This window comes from Erythrolamprus reginae, chromosome 13 (assembly GCF_031021105.1).
Source record: "Erythrolamprus reginae isolate rEryReg1 chromosome 13, rEryReg1.hap1, whole genome shotgun sequence".
NCBI lineage: Eukaryota > Metazoa > Chordata > Lepidosauria > Squamata > Dipsadidae > Erythrolamprus > Erythrolamprus reginae.
In genome coordinates this window covers 5387593-5407066 of record NC_091962.1, presented here as the reverse complement: position 1 = coordinate 5407066, position 19474 = coordinate 5387593, and the positions used below count along the sequence as shown (strand labels likewise).

Here is a 19474-nt window from a genome sequence, read left to right as displayed (position 1 = left end):
GCGAAAAACAGCCCAATGGCCAAACCGGAAGTCCCATTTTTCTGCACTTCCTGTTTGCCTGTTTTCCCCCCCCCACCATTCCAGGCTTCAGTGAGGCCTGTACGCATGCGCCGCGACAGGGGCGGAATTGTGTATATGCGAAAAGGGCAACACACATGTACACCCCCTTTTGGCACACAAAGCAAAAACGTTTCGGGGTTTTTAAAATATTTTAAACTACAATTTAGATTTGTTATGAATTGTTTTATTCTGTTGTGAGCCGCCCCGAGTCTGCGGAGAGGGGCGGCATACAAATCTAAATAATAAATAAATAAATAAAATAAATAAATTAGAAGTCTAATGAAATAAATAACAAATAAATAAATTGCTGCCCTATGTTTTCGCCTCCAAACCGCTAATCATCCCTGTTGCTCTTCTCTGCCCCCTTTCTAGAGTCTCGGCACCTTTTTTTTATGGTGCAATGAACAAAAACTGGACAAAATATTGTATATTCTGCATCAATATTTTAGATGTAGTATTCTCTATACGGGCGGTATTCATTCCTCTCTACTAATCAATGTTTACTTAGAAACCTAGAAGATTGACGGCAGAAAAAGACCTCCTGGTCCATCTAGTCCGCCCTTATACTATTTCCTGTATTTTGTCTTAGGATGGATGGATGTTTCAATTTAGTTCCTGTGGATTGACCAACCACGTCTGCTGGAAGTTTGTTCCAAGCACCTACTACTCTTTATAAAATATTTTCTCACGTTGCTTCTGATCTTTCCCCCCAACTAACCTCAGTTTGGGCCCCCTTGTTCTTGTGTTCACTTTACGATTAAAAACACTTCCCTCCCGAACCTTATTTAACCATATAGAAATGTTTATTTAAATATGGTTAAATAAGGTTATTTAAATAAACATTTAAATATGGTTAAATATTATTTAACCATATTTAAATGTTTCGATCCTGTCCCCCCTTTCCCTTCTGTCCTCCAGACTATACAGATCGAGTTCATGAAGTCTTTCCTGATAAGTTTTATGTTGATATTAGAAGAACAATGGTTGTGCAGGCGGATGTTCTTCCTTAGAGGGGAAAAAAAAATCCGAGGACCTTTCAGAATACCATGGAAAGTTGGTTAAGAAGAAGATAGCCAGCTGCTACATAGAAAAAAAGATGCATAAATTAGGGGGGTGAATTCCTTATCAGGTTGCAAGCATATCCTTTTCTTTACCCGCTCACCGAAGGGAGGAAGACATGTGATCTGCGTTCAAAAGCAAATTTCAAGCCAGTGGTTCTCAACTTGGGAGTCGGGACAATTTTGGGGGTCGAACGACCATTTCACAAGACAAATTTCCCCTGGTGTTAGGAACGAAAGCTTCTGCTCTGTCCAGTCAACGAAGCGGTGGAAGTGATGTGCCGGTGCCTGGAGGCTGTTGGGGTCTGGATGGGTGTCAACAGACTCAAACTCAGCCCGGATAAGACGGAGTGGCTGTGGGTTTTGCCTCCCAAGGACAATTCCATCTGTCCATCCATAACCCTGGGGGGGGGGGAATTATTCACCCCCTCAGAGAGGGTCCGCAACTTGGGCGTCCTCCTCGATCCACAGCTCACATTAGAGAAACATCTTTCAGCTGTGGCGAGGGGGGCGTTTGCCAGGTGCACCAGTTGCGGCCCTATTTGGACCGGGACTCATTACTCACAGTCACTCATGCCCTCATCACCTCGAGGTTCGACTACTATAACACTCTCTACATGGGGCTACCTTTGAAGAGTGTTCAGAAACTTCAGATAGTGCAGAATGCAGCTGCGTGAGCAATCATGGGCTTCCCAAGGTATGCCCATGTTACACCAACACTCCGCAGTCTGCATTGGTTGCCGATCAATTTCTGGTCACAATTCAAAGTGTTGGTTTTGACCTATAAAGCCCTTCAAGGCATCTGACCAGATTATCTCAGGGACTGCCTTCTGCCGCACGAATCCCAGCGACCGATTAGGTCCCACAGAGTTGGCCTTCTCCGGGTCCCGTCGACTAAACAATGTTGTTTGGTGGGTCCCAGGGGAAGAGCCTTCTCTGTGGCGGCCCCGGCCCTCTGGAACCAGCTCCCCCCTGAGATTAGAACTGCCCCCACCCTCCTTGTCTTTCGTAAACTGCTTAAAACCCACCTCTGCCGCCAGGCATGGGGGAACTAAGATAACTCCCCCAGGCTTATACTGTTTATGTTTGGTATGTTGTTTGCATGTTTTTTAAATTATGGGTTTTTAGTTTTAATTATTAGATTTGTATTATATATTGTTTTCTATTACTGTTGTGAGCCACCCTGAGTCTACGGAGAGGAGCGGCATACAAATTTAATATATAAATAAAATAAATAAATAAATTCTGGCCTATTGGAACGTATTTTTACAATCCGACCAATCAAGCGTTGACAGCAGGGTCGTCCCTCTGACTTTCCTGCCAATCAGCTTCAAGCTCTGTTGGGAGAATTGGTGCTCGACTTATGGTTGGGCGCCACCACCACATGAGGACCTGTATTAAGGGGTTCGCGGCATTAGAAAGGTTGAGGACCACTGGTTTAAAGCATTAGAGAGCAAACCTTCCACTCTTAATAAAAAAAGTCAGGGATTTTTCCCCAAGTCCTATTAATTTTTTTAAAATGGATTTGCAGGCTCAGGTGAAGCTAAGTGAATTGAGCTATTCACTTAACAACCACAGCAAAAAAAAAAGTGAGAAAATCAAATAGGACAAAGTTAACAACGGCTTATTTTAAGCAACAGAAATCCTGGTTTTTCCGAAATCAGAGATGATCCACTGCAGATAAAGGAGCTAGTCCCTCACGTTTGCCCATACAAGGAAGTCCTTGAATTAAGACAAAGGAGCCCGACGTTTCGGTAGTGAAACGAGACATTTGTTAAGTGAGTCGTTGTGTCATTGTAACAACCTTTCTTGCCACAGGTGTGAAGCGAACTCCTGCAGTTGATTGAAGTCGTTAAATGAATCTGGCTTCGTCATCAACTTTTCTGAAGATTGCAAAAGGGGGAATCACACGACTTTGGGACACAGCAACAGTCGTAAGTATGAACCAGCTGTGCCAAGACTCTGAATTCTGGGGTCGTAACTGCGAAAAACGGTCATTAAGTTCCTTTTTCGAGTGCCCTTGGAATGGCCACTAAATGAAGTGTTGTAAGTTTGAAGACTACCTGTATAAGCGGAGGGTGGAATGAGCGCAATGTGGTTTTGAGCCACATGGTGGCACAGTGCAGTGCTGCAGGCTACTTCTGCTGCCTGCAATTTGGCAGTTCGAATCTCACCAGGCTCAAGGTTGACTCAGCCTTCCATCCTTCTGAGGTCAGTAAAATGGGGACCCAGATTGTTGGGGGCAAGAGGTTGACTCTGTAAATTGTTTAGAGAGAGCTGTAAAAAGCACTGTGAAACGGTATATAAATCTAAGTGCTATTGTCCTTCCTTCCTTCCCTCCCTTCCCAGTGGTTCCAATGCAGTATTGTAAGCCAACTCTGCCCACTGCCAGCAGTTCGATCCTGACCAGCTTAAGGTTGACTCATCCTTCTATCCTTCCAAGGTTGATAAATGAGGACCCAGATTGTTGGGAGCAAGAGGCTGACTCCGTAAATCGTTTAGAGAGAGCTGTAAATCACTGTAAAGTGGTATATAAATCTAAGTGCTATCGCTATTGTCTCTCTGCCCTTCCGTCCGTCCTTCCTTTCCTTCCTTCCTTCCTCTCTCCCTTCTCATTCCCATCTTCCTTCCTTCCTTCCTCCCTCCCTTCTCATTCCCATCTCCCTCCCTCCCTCCCTTCTCATTCCCATCTTCCTTCCTTCCTTCCTTCCTTCCTTCCTTCCTTCCTTCCTTCCCATTCTTCTGAGTGGTTACAATGCAGCAGCATTGCAAGCCAACTCTGCCCACTACCAGCAGTTCGATCCTGACCAACTCAAGATTGACTAAGCCTTCCATCCTTCCGAGGTGGGTCAAATGAGGACCCAGATTGTTGGGGACAAGAGGCTGAGTCTATAAACCGCTTAGGGAGGGCTGTAAAAGTACTGCGAAGTGGTATATACCGTATATTTTGAGTATATTTTAGTGTTAAGGTTATTTTGCAAGTATTCTAAATATATGCAAGTATAGATAATAAATTAATATAGAGATAATCTATAATAGCATCGGACCAAAATATCTCCTGGACCGCCTTCTGCCGCACGAATCCCAGCGACCGGTTAGGTCACACAGAGTTGGCCTTCTCCGGATCCCGTCGACTAAACAATGTCGTTTGGCGGGACCCAGGGGAAGAGCCTTCTCTGTGGCAGCCCCGACCCTCTGGAACCAGCTCCCCCCGGAGATCCGAACTGCCCCCACCCTCGCCTTTCGTAAAGTTCTTAAGACCCATCTCTGCCGTCAGGCATGGGGGAACTGAGACATCTCCCCCGGGCCTATACAGCTTATACATGGTATGTTTGTGTGTATGCTTGCTTTTAATAATAGGGTTTTTAGTGTTTTTTAGATTATTAGATTTGTTCTTACATTGTCTTTGTTATTGTTGTGAGCCTCCCTGAGTCTAATAAATAGATAGATAGATAGATAGATAGATAAATAGATAAATAAATAGACAAACAAACAAATAAATAAATAAAAACAAATAATTAATATACCAGTAAGTCTAAATGCTACTGCTATTGCAACGAGATGCCACCCAACATCTATGCGCGCAACCATGCGCAATCCCACAATTTGTGTGTGTGTGTGCAAGTGCGGGCGATCCGAATTCTCAAACACGTTGCACCGAATGGCAATAATATCCAGAGGTTTATTTGGTCTCGTTTCACAGGCTCGGCCCGCCCAGTGCTGGGACGGACCGGAAAACAGTTGGCTGCCCCACCGCCTACCCTCCCTCCTCCCAGGAGTGTGTGCCTATACGTGCATACGGAGGAGTAGGAGTAGGTCGGCGCAGAGGGAGCCTGGCACTTGAGTGAATTTCAAGTAGGGGGAGAGAAGACACAGTAGAATTGCACACACAAAGTGCTTGGGAGTGCCTCGTCCGAGTGGGGGATTTCCTCTGCTTTTCACTTTGGCCTCAAGATGAGGGCTGGAGAGGGGGGCTGCACGGAGAAGGCCCCCCCCCTTCAATTTGTTCCCCAGCCCCTCTGATCCTTGGCTCTGTTGGTGTGCAAAAAAAATACAAACTTTGAGCAAAGGCCTCAATCGGCTGGAATATTTTTTTGGGTAGGGGGGTAATGGAAAGCTAACCAGGACCGTGCGAGGGGGGGTTTCCTCGATCCCGGGGTCATTCCCCCCCCCATGAAATGGGGAAGATCCCCCACCCGGCATGAGGGGAAAGGGAACAGAGGCAAGAACCCAGATAGCTGCCTGTTAAGGGGGAACCAGGATGATAAAGGGGGAAAGGGCACCACAAGGAGAGCCACCGCTGGTTTCCACAGCTTAGTGTTCATTGCATAGTGGAGAGGGGGGTGGGGGGAAGTTAGCGCCTCTTTACGTGTCCACCCCCTGGGTTTTGTTAAAAAAAATGCCCTTTCCTATAGAAAGCAGACTGTGGTCCTTAGATCTTTGGCCACGCGACGGGCCACGTGAAGCCTGGCGGGCAGTATTTCTGGAAACAACGTTGGTCATTTGTGGACTGCGCTTCCCGGGGGGCAGGAGGTCTCCCGCCACCAAGACGAGGCGGGCAAGTCCTCTTGCGGGGTTGGGAATGGTCTGGCGGTCCAGAAAACCGATGGGCTGAGCGTCTCTGTGGCGGCCTGCGCGGAGGTCCGGAGGAAAGGGTCGATGGCGGGCGCTGGAAAGTCCCCTGCCCAGGTGAAGGGATCCGTAGCGGGTGGCCCGAAAGGGTTGGTGCTTTCAGGACCGAGTGGTTTGAGCTGACGTGGAGCGAGGCGGGGGGACTGGACCGGGGTGACGGCTGGCGAGGCGCGGGATCCCGACGACACGAAGCTCCAGGGGTCGATCCGGTTGCGGATAGGGGAGGGCCGGGGGCGGGAGATGAGGGTGGAGTGAATGGAGGGGCGGGGGGAGCGGGGGCTGCGGGGGGAGGAGGGAGAGAGGAAAGCGCCATCTGCGGAAAGAGAGGGAGAGAGCAAAGTTGAAATTGGTCTAGGGCAAGGCTAGGCAATCTTGGCTCTTCTATGACTTATGGACTTCAACTCCCAGAATTCCTCTGCTAGCATGATTGGCTCAAGACTTCTGGGAGTTGAAGTCCACAAGTCATAGAAGAGCCAACTTTGCCTAAGCCCTGGTCCAGGGAAAACATTCGGGGGCAACTAAACTACAGATGGGTGGACTTCCACTCCCAGAATCCCCCACCCAGCAACCTTTAAGATGGGTGGACTTCAATTCCCAGAATCCCCCAGCCAGCATCCTTTAAGATGGGTGGACTTCCACTCCCAGAATCCCCCAGCCAGCATCCTTTAAGATGGGTGGACTTCCACTCCCAGAATCCCCCAATAAGCATCCTTTAAGATGGGTGGACTTCAATTCCCAGAATCCCCCAGCCAGCATCCTTTAAGATGGGTGGACCTCCACTCCCAGAATCCCCCAATAAGCATCCTTTAAGATGGGTGGACTTCAATTCCCAGAATCCCCCAATAAGCATGCTTTAAGATGGGTGGGCTTCCATTCCCAGAATCCCCTAATCACCATCCCTTAAGATGGGTGAGCTTCTGCCACTCACCCCATTTTGGGGGCTTGGTGGTCTGGCCTTCTGCGACCTGTGGCACTTGGGGCAACTCTCGTATCCAGAGGGGGGGCAACACAGTCCTGTCCCCCCCCACCGAGGCCAGGTCAATGAGGAGTTCCGTGGCCGCTTCCTCCTTGCAGGGCTCCACCTGGAGAGCAGGTGTGCTGGGGTCACTTCGGGGAGACGCCGCCTTCCTGGACGTTGGCCCATCCACGGGCCCCTCCGAAGAGGGGGCCGGCAACTCTCGGCCCAAGCCCAGGGAAGCCAGCAAGGCTGAACCCCGGAGTAAAACCCTCTGGATGAGCCGGGGCCCGTTCGGCCTTTCCAGTGTCTGGTCCTCGGTTTCTGCCGAGATGATTGGAACGTCGCCTAGTAAGGACGAGAGAGCGAGAAGAAGATTCAATTAATTCAATGGAATTAAACTCAAATTTAAATCCGGGATTGGGTTGGGTTTCCTCTCATTGTTATTCCATTGTAACATTGTTATTATTGTTGTTGTGAGCCGCCCCAAGTCTTCGGAAAGGGGCGGCATACAAATCTAAGAAATAATAATAATAATAATAATAATAATAATAATTATTATTATTATTATTATTATTATTATTATTATTATTATTAGCCTATAGATTGGGGTCTGTTTCTTTCTCTAATATACACTGCTCAAAAAAATAATAATTTAATTGAACACTTAAACAACAGAATATAACTCCAAGTAAATCAAACTTCTGTGAAATCAAACTGTCCATTTAGGCAGCAACATTGATTGACAGTCAATTTCACATGCTATTGTGCAAATGAAACATTCAATGAGAATATTTAATTCATTCAGATCTAGGATGTGTTATTTGAGTGTTCCCTTTATTTTTTTGAGCAGTATATTTACCCTCACTTTTCAGGCTGATGGGCTTCCAGAATGAAAAAAAAAATAGATTAAGCAGCTCTTTTTTTATATATATATATAATTTTTGGTTTTTATTTATTTTTCTCCACTTTAAAATAAAATTATTATTATTCGCCTATAGATTGGGGTCTGTTTCTTTCTCTAATATACACTGCTCAAAAAAATAAATAAAGGGAACACTTAAACAACAGAATATAACCCCAAGTAAATCAAACTTACTTACACTTACGTGAATAAAAACACAATGCCAATGCCTAACCATATACATATTCAAAATCTGCATATCATTTATATACTTAATGGAGCTTCTTTGCTTTCTATTTTCGTTTCAACTACCCTAACTTCATCCTTCCAGCGTTTAAATTAATTGACAGGTAAAAATATTTAAACAACCCCCCAAAAAAGAGAACAATTGCAACTTCAATATCTAACATTCTTTCAATATTTTTAATTATTAAAAAGAAAAAAAAGAATTTCTATCACTCCAACAATTAAATTAAATAAAAATTTAATATACAAAATAATATAGATTATTTTATAATTAAATTTCTGTTACATTAATATCTAGGGCTGCCATCATTTCTTATTTTGTCATCTGGGTATCTACCATCTATTTTCTATTTATTTCATTTTCAAAGTATTTATATACTTTTAACTATTTTTAATTTCCACTCATTCATAGAATATATATCTCTTTGAGGCGAGGAGAGGCCAGGCACCCTAACCCTAAGCCAAACATATTGTATATACTAACTTCAGATTGTGTCCCCTTGTTCTTGTGTTCACTCTCCTATTAAAAACACTTCCCTCCTGAACACTATTTAAATATGTTAAAGGGTTAAATAGTGTTCAGGAGGGAAGTGTTTTTAATAGGAGAGTGAACACAAGAACAAGGGGACACAATCTGAAGTTAGTTGGGGGAAAGATCAAAGGCAACATGAGAAAATATTATTTTACTAAAAGAGTAGTAGATCCTTGGAACAAACTTCCAGCAGACGTGGTTGGTAAATCCACAGCAACTGAATTTAAACATGCCTGGGATAAACATATATCCATCCTAAGATAAAATACAGAAAATAGTATAAGGGCAGACTAGATGGACCATGAGGTCTTTTTCTGCCATCAGTCTTCTATGTTTCTATGTATGTTTCTTGTTTGAATCTAAACGAATGATTTTTAAGGTTTTAAGAATGGTTCTTAGATTAGTCATTTATATTAATTGGATTTCAGATGTTCCATTGTATATTGTTTTATTTAATATTATGAGCCGTCCCGAGTCCTCGTAGAGGGGTGGCATACAAGTCCAATTAATAAATAAAATAAATAATAAACCCTTGATGTGAGTGATGTCAAGTTGGCCATCTTTAAGCCAGTCACATGACCTTTAAGCCACCCTCTGGTCACATGATCGTCAAGCCACTCCTACCTGGTCACATGGCCAGCAAGCCACACCTACAAAATAAGCCACGCCCACAGTGTGGTAGTAAATAAGGTGTAAAAAATGGTCATCAGCCGCTGTTTTTCAGGGGCTGTTATAACTTGGAACGGCCACTAACCGAAACAGATCCAAAGGAGAGGAGACTCACCGTTCTGGCTGGGCTGAGAATGGAGCTGTGAGTGGACAGGGGAACCGGACGGTTCTACGTACCACGTGGTTTCTTCTGGCCGGGACCGTCTCCTGCCACATGGAGAGAAACAAGGACCGGGTGACAATTCTGACATCTCTGGTCTGTGGAACTCCCTGACACTGCCCAAAATATTTTAACTTAATTCAATCTATTTGATTTATATGCCTCCTAATCCTTTGTGATTCTGGGTGGCTGAGATTCTCCATTATACAGTGGTCCCTCGATTTTCGCGGGTTCAAACTTCGCGAAACGGCTATACCACGGTTTTTCAAAAATATTAATTAAAAAATATTTTGCTGTTTTTTTCCTTATACAGTACCACGGTTTTTCCCACCTGATGACGTCATACGTCATCCCCAAACTTTTGTCTGCCTTTAATAATTTTTTAAAAAAATAAACTTTAATAAATAAACATGGTGAGTAATAATCTAAATGTTGCTAAGGGAATGAGAAATTGCAGTTTAGGGGTTGAAAGTGTTAAGGGAAGGCTTGTGATACTGTTCGTAGCCAAAAATAGTGTATTTACTTCGGCATCTCTACTTCGCGGAAATTCGACTTTCGCGGGCGGTCTCGGAACGCATCCCGCGAAAATCGAGGGAACACTGTATTCTCCATTTTTATTCTGATGCTCAGGGTGTGCTGTTCACTTCAAACAAATTAACAGAGTTGAAAAGGACTTGGAAGATCTTTTGGTCCAACCCCTACGCTAGTGATGGCGAATAGAATTTTATTCTATTATCTGTTCTATTCTTTTCTGTTCTATTCAATGCCATTCTATTCTATTCTGAATTCTATTTTATATTCTATTCTATTCAACCACAATGCTGCTGTCTGAAGAATTGAAACCTGGATCTGATTTCCCAATTTGGAAGAATAGAATAGAATTCTTTATTTGGCCAAGTGTGATTGGACACACAAGGAATTTGCCTTGGTGCAGATGCTCTCAGTGTACATAAAAGAAAAAGAGACATTTGTCAAGAATCATGTGGTACAAGACTTAATGATGGTCATAGGGGCCAAATAAGCAATGAAGAAACAATCAATATTAATAACAATCTTAGGATACAAGCAACAAGTTACAGTCCTTAGTGGGAGGAAAAGGATGATAGGAATGATGAGAAAAACTAGTAGAATAGAAGTGCAGATTTAGTAGAAAGTCTGACAGTGTTGAGGGAAGTATTTGTTTAGCAGAGTGATGGCGTTCGGGAAAAAACTGTTCTTGTGTCTAGTTGTCTTGGTGAGCGACATTTTGAGGGCAGGAGTTGAAACAGTTTGTGTCCAGGATGCGAGAAGTCAGTAAATATTTTCCCCGCCCTCTTTTTCACTCGTGCAGTATACCAGTCCTCAATGGAAGGCAGGTTGGCAGCAAAGGGGGTGTGTATGTTTGCTAGCATGTGTGCACGTCCCGCACCCATATCCTCCTCCCCGAGATATATGGACCCCCTCACACGCTGTCAATGCGCACAATCTCCCCTCTTGTCGCAGGCATACGCATAGGCCTCACTGAAGCCTGGCACGGTGAAAAAAACGGCCAAATGGGCAAACCGGAGGTTTGGAAAAATGAACTTCTGGTTTGCCCGTTGTGCTGTTTATCACACTCTGAAGCTCCAGGAAGCTTCTCTGAAGGCTCCGGAGTGCAAAAAACAGCACAACGGGCAAACCAGAAGTCCATTTTCCCAAAATTTTGCCGTTTGCGCGGGTTTTTTTGCACTCCAGGGCTTCAGGGAAAGGTTCCTGAAGCCTCCAGAGGGCAAAATGGCCTTCCTGAAGACCAAAAACCAGCTGGCTAGCACACACCTGCGAGGAAACATAGGGCAACGCCTTGTGTGCCTTCGGATATGGCTCCATGTGCCACCTGTTGCGGGTGTGCCATAGGTTCGCCATCACGGCCTTCCAACATTTCTGACCGATGCCAGTCTAGCCCAGGGGTAGGCCAAGTTGGCTCCTCTATGACATGTGGACTTCAACTCCCAGAGTTCCTGAGCTGGCATGATTGGCTCAGGAATTCTGGGAGTTGAAGTCCAGCCTCTAGCGATGAAGCGCCTACAATTTTTGAAGGCAACTTTGGTTCCGCTGGTCGATTGTTCTCGCTGTCAGAAAATTCCTCATTGGCAGGTTTAATCTCTTCTTGTTCCGTTTCCACCCATTCTTCCTTGTCTGACTTTCAAGGGTGTTTGGAGAATAGCTTGATCCCTGTGGCAGTCCCTCAAATATGGGAAGATGCTGTCAGGTCTCCCCTGGTTCTTCCCTTCAGTAGACTAGCCAGGCCCAGTTCCTGCAACCGTTCATCGTACGTTTTAGCCTCCAGGCCCCTAATCACCCTGGTTGCTCTTCTTTGCACTCTTTCTAGATTCTCCGTGTTGTGGTTGGCTCCAGGCCAGCTCCTGTAGCTGAGGATTTTGATGTGGACCAATGGGAGTCCTCTATTTATAGCAGACCAGTCTGGTTGCCAGCTGCCTCAGAGAGTGAAGCTGAATCACAAGCAGAGGAAGGCAGTGAGGGAGAAGAGACAGACAAGGGAATGGGCGCAGCCAGCTCACCAGCTAGTCCCCCTAGCTAGAGGGTCCTCAGACTCAGAAGGGGAAGACTTCATGAATAACCCTATCTTGAATCCCCGCGTACGCAGGATATTGGGAAGGCAGGAACAGCTGCGCAGGCGTAAAAACAGAAAACGGAGTGCAGCCGGTCAGAGTTTAATTACGCTGCTGAAACCCTGATAAATAAGGGAGGGTTGGAGTGCTGGGCGTGGGTGCTTATCGTTCGCGTTTTGGAAGAAGAAAGACAATTGAGCAGCGTGGTTTGTTTTCTGTGAACTCTGTGACATTCAAGCCGGAAAAGGCTGTGCGGAATTGGAGTGTGGAACTCTGGCTTTATTGATTCGTCAATCACTCCTCTGCTCTGGCACTAGTTTCAACTTGTCAAGTGACCTGAGCATCTGTTTTTATAGTGTGATGAACAAAACTGAATGCAGGATTTCTTACCCATAGCAATTTTATGATGTGATGTGTGGGGGGAGAAAGAATGGATGTGGACACATGCTAGCATGCTCACACCCTTTTGGGACGCAAACCTTTTTGGGTCCACCCTCCCTGCCCTAAACGGAGCTACAAGAATCCTATTAATTGGTAGAAGGGGATTTGCCCCGACCAATGGGGAAGAAGGTGAGGTAGATGCCTCTCTACCTGCCGTTTTGCGTACTGCCCTCCGACATCTTAGGGGAGCCCGGGCTCTTGGTGTGGCCGTTCCAAGTCTCATCGCCCCGACGGGGCGGTTGACGATTCCAGTTCTGATCGTTTTCACTCGGTTCCACTGTGGGAAGGAAAGATAGAAAGAACGGACAATGAAACAAACTGCACACTTCTGATCACCCGCGATACAGAGGTAGTCCTCGACTTACGACCGCAATTGAGCCCAAACTTTCTGTCGTTAAGCAAGAAAAGGAAGAAGAGGAAGAAGAAGAAGAAGAGGAAGTGGAAAAGGAAGAAGAGGAAGAAGAAGGAGAGGAAGAGGAAAAGGAAGAAGAGGAAGAAAAAGAAGAGGAAGAGGAAGAAGAGGAAGAGGAAGAAGAGGAAGAAGAGGAAGAAGAAGAGGAAAAGGAAGAAGAAGAGGAAGAAAAAGAAGAAGAAAAGGAAGAAGAGGAAGAGGAAAAGGAAGAAGAGGAAGAAAAAGAAGAAGAGGAAAAGGAAGAAGAAGAAGAGGAAGAGGAAAAGGAAGAAGAGGAAGAAAAAGAAGAGGAAGAGGAAAAGGAAGAAGAGGAAGAAGAAGAAGAGGAAAAGGAAGAAGAGGAAAAGGAAAAGGAAGAAGAAGGGAAAGAGGAAAAGGAAGAAGAGGAAGAAGAAGAGGAAGAGGAAAAGGAAGAAGAGGAAGAGGAAAAGGAAGAAGAGGAAGAAGAAGAGGAAGAGGAAAAGGAAGAAGAGGAAGAGGAAAAGGAAGAAGAGGAAGAAAAAGAAGAGGAAGAGGAAGAAGAGGAAGAAGAAAAGGAAGAAGAAAAGGAAGAAGAGGAAGAAAAAGAGGAAGAGGAAAAGGAAGAAGAGGAAGAAGAACAACAAGAACAAGAACAACAACAGGATGAACAACAACAACAACAAGAAGAAAACAACTGTGGTTCCCTTAGTGCTTTCTGAGAATATTTCATTACCCAACTTGGTAAATCCAACGATGCTTACAAAAACCAAACTCTCCTCCCTTCTGGCACTGATGTTGTTACCGAGTTGCGTAATGAAAGGTCGGCAAGAAAACAATCCAGCTTGGAGAGCATCAAGGACCCCCCAAAGTTCAACCCTGAGTTACAGACATCCTATCAGTCCCTACATGAATGGCCATATAAGTTGAGGACTGCTCCTATCGGCATCTAAGCTGGTTGAGATGTGTGTTGGAGGATTTATCCACTCACACTGGATAGCTCGAAATCGCGGGAACGTAGGGGAGCCTCCGGCGCTTGCGTCGAAGAAATCCTTCCTTTTGTCCAGCCCTGGAGATGCTTGGACCGTGATGCGGTGCTTAAAATCTGACAAAAGAAGATTAGATTAGATTTAGATTTACAGTATTGGATTTATATGCCGCCCCTTTCCGCAAACTCGGGGCGGCTCACAACAAGGTAAAAACAATACATAGTGACAAATCCAATGCCCACCAATCCAATTACAATGTTAAGCTAAAAAATTCATAAAAGACAACCCCAGAATATTAAAAAACAAGCACACAATCAATTTAACACCAAAACAACATGGGCAAGGGGGAGATGTTTCAGTTCCCCCATGCCTGACGGCAGAGGTGGGTTTTAAGGAGTTTGCGAAAGGCAAGGAGGGTGGGGGCAATTCTGATCTCTGGGGGGAGCTGGTTCCAGAGGGTCGGAGCCGCCACAGAGAAGGCTCTTTCCCTGGGTCCCGCCAGACGACATTGTTTAGTCGACGGGACCCGGAGAAGGCCCACTCTGTGGGACCGAACCGGTCGCTGGGATTCGTGCGGCAGAAGGCGGTCCCGGAGATATTCTGGTCCGGTGCCATGAAGGGCTTTATAGGTCATAACCAACACTTTGAATTGTGACCGGAAACTGATTGGCAACCAATGCAGACTGCGGAGTGTTGGAGTGATATGGGCATACTTAGAGAAGCCCATAATTGCTCTCGCAGCTGAATTCTGCACGATCTGAAGTTTCCGAACACTTTTCAAAGGTAGCCCCATGTAGAAAGCGTTACAGTAGTCGAGCCTCGAGGTGATGAGGGCATGAGTGACTGTGAGCAATGACTCCCGGTCCAAATAGGGCCGCAACTAGCGCACCAGGCGAACCTGGGCAAACGCCCCCCTCGCCACAGCTGAAAGATGTTTCTCTAATGTGAGCTGTGGAAAAGAGACAACAACCATAAAAACCACCTTTGAAGCGGATCAAGTCCACCTGTCTCCACCTGTCAAGCTGTGTGTTAAACCTGGTTAGGGATTTTTCCTCGTTTTGAAAAAAGAAAAATGGTTTTATTTTTTTTAAATCCAAATAAAACGAGGTGAACAGCTCGAAAGCATCCCCTATGTGTTAGAAGTGTAAAAAAAAGAAAACGGAACATTTTATCACCTATGGAGGATCGGTTCAGAAGCAAGAACTTATTGGAACATGGTAGGGAAGTGGTTGAAAAAAATTATGAAAGAGGAAATTGAGAAAGAAAACTCAGAATTATTTTTATGAGATATTCTGAATAAAATGTATAAAAAGGAAATTAAATAATTGATTATCCATATTTTGACAGCGGCGAGGGTAACTTAGGCCAAAAGAGATGCCAAAAGAAGGAATGATAATTTAAAATAATCAAGGACTGTGCAAAACTGGACATGCTGACAAGGAAGTGAGAAGGGATTATTATAGGATATGGGATAAATTTTACAATTGGTTAAAAACGTTAAAACCGACAAAGGGAGTGAAATTAAATAGAAAGATAGCCTGAAAGATAAATAACAGATAAACGTATCTTTATTTGAAATTCAAATAAAAAATGTGCAAGCATAAACATTAATAAAATAATTATAATTTTAAAATGTACATATCTCCGTTAGATCTTCTGATAGAAATGGGGATGTAAGAATCCCAAATTATGTTTCTGTGTTTGTTTTTCATGTGAATTCCTGAAGGTACCACATTATTTCCCAGAATTCCCGAGGGCACCATATTTATTTCCCAGAATCCCGAAGGCCACCATACAGTATTTATTTCCCAGAATTCCTGAGGGCACCACATTATTTCCCAGAATCCCAAGGGCACCATATTTATTTCCCAGAATCCCTGAGGGCACCATATTTATTTCCCAGAATTCCCGAAGGAACCATATTATTTCCCAGAATTCCTGAGGGCACCACATTATTTCCCAGAAATTCTGAATGCACCACATTATTTTCCAGAATTCCCAAGGGCACAAAATTTATTTCTCAGATTTCCTGAGGGCCCCACATTATTTCCCAGAATTCCTGAAGGCACCACACTATTTCCCAGAATTCCCGAGGGCACAAAATTTACTTCTCAGAATTCCTGAGGGCCCCACATTATTTCCCAGAATTCCCGAGGGCACAAAATTCATTTCTCAGAATTCCTGAGGGCCCCACATTATTTCCCAGAATTCCTGAAGGCACCACATTATTTCCCAGAATTCCCGAGGGCACAAAATTCATTTCTCAGAATTCCTGAGGGCCCCACATTATTTCCCAGAATTCCTGAAGGCACCACATTATTTCCCAGAATTCCCGAGGGCACAAAATTTATTTCTCCGAATTCCTGAGGGCCCCACATTATTTCCCAGAATTCCTGAGGGCCCCACATTATTTCCTAGCATTCTTGAGGGCACCACATTATTTCCCAGAATCCCCCCAGTGCACTGTACATATTTTCAAGACTCCCTGGGACAAAACATTTAATTCCCCGGTTTCCTACGTGCCCGATATTTCTTTTCCAGAATTCCTATTTCCCGCCGGGCCTTCCGGCTTCCAACCCAGCCTCCTTACCGAGCGGCATGCTGATGCGTTCGCTGTCCCTTCCTCTGAGCTTGTTGCGCTTGAAGGTTCCCTTGCGCTTCTTCACGTGCGGCCGGTCGCGGTTCATCTGCTGGATCAGGAGGCTGAGCTCGCGCTCGAAGACCTCCAGCTCCCACTGGGCCAGTTCGTGTTCCCGTTGGCGGAGGAATTCCTCCTGGGATTTCTGCTTCTGGGCCGCCTGGTTCAGCTCTTCCTCCCGGCTCAACAGCTCCTGGGGAGAGAAACCGATCCCGAACAATCCCCCACTTGTGAGAGAGGAAAACGCGGCGTCCCTCCGGAGGAGATCCTTGGATCCTCCGGTTATGATGGGATCTACAGTTTGATGCAGATTCTCCTCTGAAAGGAGTGATTTCCTAGTGGCCTCCCATCCCACCTGCTGGTAGTCCTCGACCTACGACGATTCCTTTAGTGACCGTCCAAAGTTACAACAGCACTGGAAAAAAGGGACTTACGACTGTTTTTCACCCTTACTTGGCGGGACCCAGGAGAAGAGCCTTCTCTGTGGCGGCCCCGGCCCCCTGGAACCAACTCCCCCCAGAGATTAGAACTGCCCCTACCCTCCTTGCCTTTCGTAAGCTACTCAAAACCCACCTCTGCCGCCAGGCATGGGGGAATTAAGACTTCTTCTCCCCCTAGGCTGATACAACTGTATGTATGGTATGTGTGTACGTATGCTGGTTTTATACATTAAGGGGTCTTAAGTTAGTTTTTAGTATTGGATTTTTTTTACTGTATATTATTCATGTATATTGTTCATGACTGTTGTTAGCCGCCCCGAGTTTTCGGAGAGGGGCGGCATATAAATCCAATAAATCGAATTGAATTGAATTGAATTGAATTACTCCCATTGCAGTATTGTTGCGTGTGATTTTTACATTTGGATCTTTGACAACTGGTTCATAGTTACGACGACGGCAGGGTCCCCCAAAAAACATTTGCTTGTCAAAAGTTGATCACTTGACCCATCATTAAGTACCAGTTAGTTGCCAAGTGTCTTGAGTTTTGATCGTGACCATGGGAAGGCTGCAATGGTCATAAGTGTGAACAACCGTTGAAAGTTGTAACTTTGAACAGTCACTAAACGAACTGTTGTAAGTCGAGGACTGCCTGTATAAGGGTGTCCTGCCTTGATCAGGGGGTTGGACTAGAAGACCTCCAAGATCCCTTCCAACTCTTGTTATTTATTTTACGTACTGATAGTATAAAAAGATTTATTTATTTATTTATTCATTAGATTTGTATGCCACCCCTCTCCGAAGACTCGGGGCGGCTCACAACATCAATAAAAGCAATATAACAGTGGATATAATATTTATATACACTGCTCAAAAAAAAATAAAGGGAACACTCAAACAAAACATCCTAGATCGGAATGAATGAAATATTCTCATTGAATATTTCATTTGCACAACTATTCCATTTGCACAACAGTATTATTATTATTATTATTATTATTATTATTATTAATAATAATTAGATTTGTATGCCGCCCCTCTCCGTAGACTTGGGGCGGCATACAAGTCTGATAAATATGTGAAATATGTGAAATTGATTGTCAATCAGTGTTGCTTCCTAAGTGGACAGTTTGATTTCACAGAGATTTGATTTACTTGGAGTTATAGTCTATTGTTTAAGTGTTCCCTTTATTTTTTTGAGAAGTAAGAGACTAGTAAGAGAGAAACATTAGGACAGGGGAAGGAAGGCACTCTGGTGCACTTATGCACGCCCCTTGAAGCCCTCTTAGGAATTGGGAGAGGTCAACAGTGGCTAGTCTAAGGGTAAAGTTTTGGGGATTAAGTGATGATACTACAGAGTCTGTTAGGAAGTTCCATGCATCAACTGCTTAGTTACTAAAGTTGTGTTTCCTGCAGTTGAGTTTAGAGCGGTTTACTTTAAGTTTGTATCTGGTGTATGCTCGTGTGTTTTTGTGGCTGAAGCTGAAGTAGTCGTTGACAAGAAGGATGTTGTAGCAGATTGTTGTGGTTGGCTCACAGCCAGCTCCTCTGCCCACTGATTTTGACTCAGAGGAGCCGGGTCCATCAGATCAAAGAAGACCTGTTTGGATTACAGAGGAGTCAGTGAAGGGGAAGGAGAAGGGGGTGTGGAAGGTGTCGGAGAGGCAGAGAGGCCTGCAGAGCCTGTAGGATCTCCAGTCAGAATCTCATCTGGGTCACATGAGGAGAGGGTGATGGATGACCCCATCCTCAATGTCAGGGTGCGTAGAATGCTGGGACACCAGGAGCAGCTGCGCAGACACAGACAGAGATACTAAGGCACAGCTGTCAGCAACCAAGGAAGCTGCAGCAGGGCTAAAAAGGGAAGGGCTTGCAGAAGGCAGTGTGGGAAATTATCGTTCGGATTTGAGAGAGACGCTTTGTGGTTCAGTTTTTCCTTTGGACAACTTTGGAATTCTGACACTCAACCCATGTGAGTAATTGGCTGAAGTAAGCCAGAGAGACTTTTGTTGCCGGCTTGAGTCGTTAACCCTGACCCTTGGACTCATAAACCAGCATTCCTTTTGCAGTTGCTGCGGCTTTTATCCAATTTCATACGTAAAGAAACCTTTGCTTTTTGCAAGCTTCTGTGTGTGTGTGTGTGTGTGTGTGTGTGTGTGTGTGTGTGTGTGTGTGTTTGTATACTGCCTTGTTGGGTGGCCAGAACACAGATGATTTTACGGGCTATGCTTAGGTCGTGTTTATTCAGCATAAACAACTGCATCCTAGGATAACAGAGCTGGAAAGGGACCTTGGAGGTCTTCTAGTCCAACCCGCTGCTGTTCGGAAAGCCGCTCCCGCCTCCCGCCCTCCTCCATCTTGATTCTCACCTTCTCTTTCGCCCGCAGTTCGTCAAACATATCCTGTATTTCTACTTTCCAGTTGTCCTGCAAGGAATGGAAGGATTCTTGGGGCAGGTCGCGCAGCACCTGCGTTTCGAGGACCGTCAGCTGATCGAGGATGGAGGCAAAGCTGGGGCGCGTGTGGGGGTCCTGATGCCAGCACTCTGCGAAGGGAAACAAAAGGAAAAGGAGTCAAATAACAGAGGTGAAAATACATGGCTCAGAGCCTACTTACAGGACCGTCTCCTGCCGCATCACACAGAGTTGGCCTCCTCCAGGCCCCGTCGACTAAACAATGCAGGTCGTCGGGACTGCAGGGTAGGGTCTTCTCTGTGACCTCCCCAGCTCTATGGAACCAACTCTCCCCCTGAAGTCTATACTGCTCCCACCCTGCTGGCCTTCCGTAAGGCCACA

At 45.2% G+C, this 19474-nt stretch overlaps 1 protein-coding gene across 1 annotated transcript in view; it reads right to left on the bottom strand.

Annotated features, from left to right (window-relative positions):
• Positions 1-4780: 4780 nt before the first annotated feature.
• The window catches only part of MAP3K11 (mitogen-activated protein kinase kinase kinase 11), a 45545-nt gene continuing 30851 nt past the window's right edge, over positions 4781-19474 (bottom strand). The window contains exons 4-10 of the mRNA XM_070766042.1: positions 19049-19224; positions 16195-16435; positions 13607-13720; positions 12396-12522; positions 9172-9263; positions 6679-7053; positions 4781-6063 (exon numbers count right to left, since the gene is read on the bottom strand). Of these exons, the coding sequence (XP_070622143.1) occupies positions 5618-6063; positions 6679-7053; positions 9172-9263; positions 12396-12522; positions 13607-13720; positions 16195-16435; positions 19049-19224 (1571 nt within the window). The 3' untranslated portion in view covers positions 4781-5617. The remainder of the gene's footprint in view (positions 6064-6678; positions 7054-9171; positions 9264-12395; positions 12523-13606; positions 13721-16194; positions 16436-19048; positions 19225-19474) is intronic.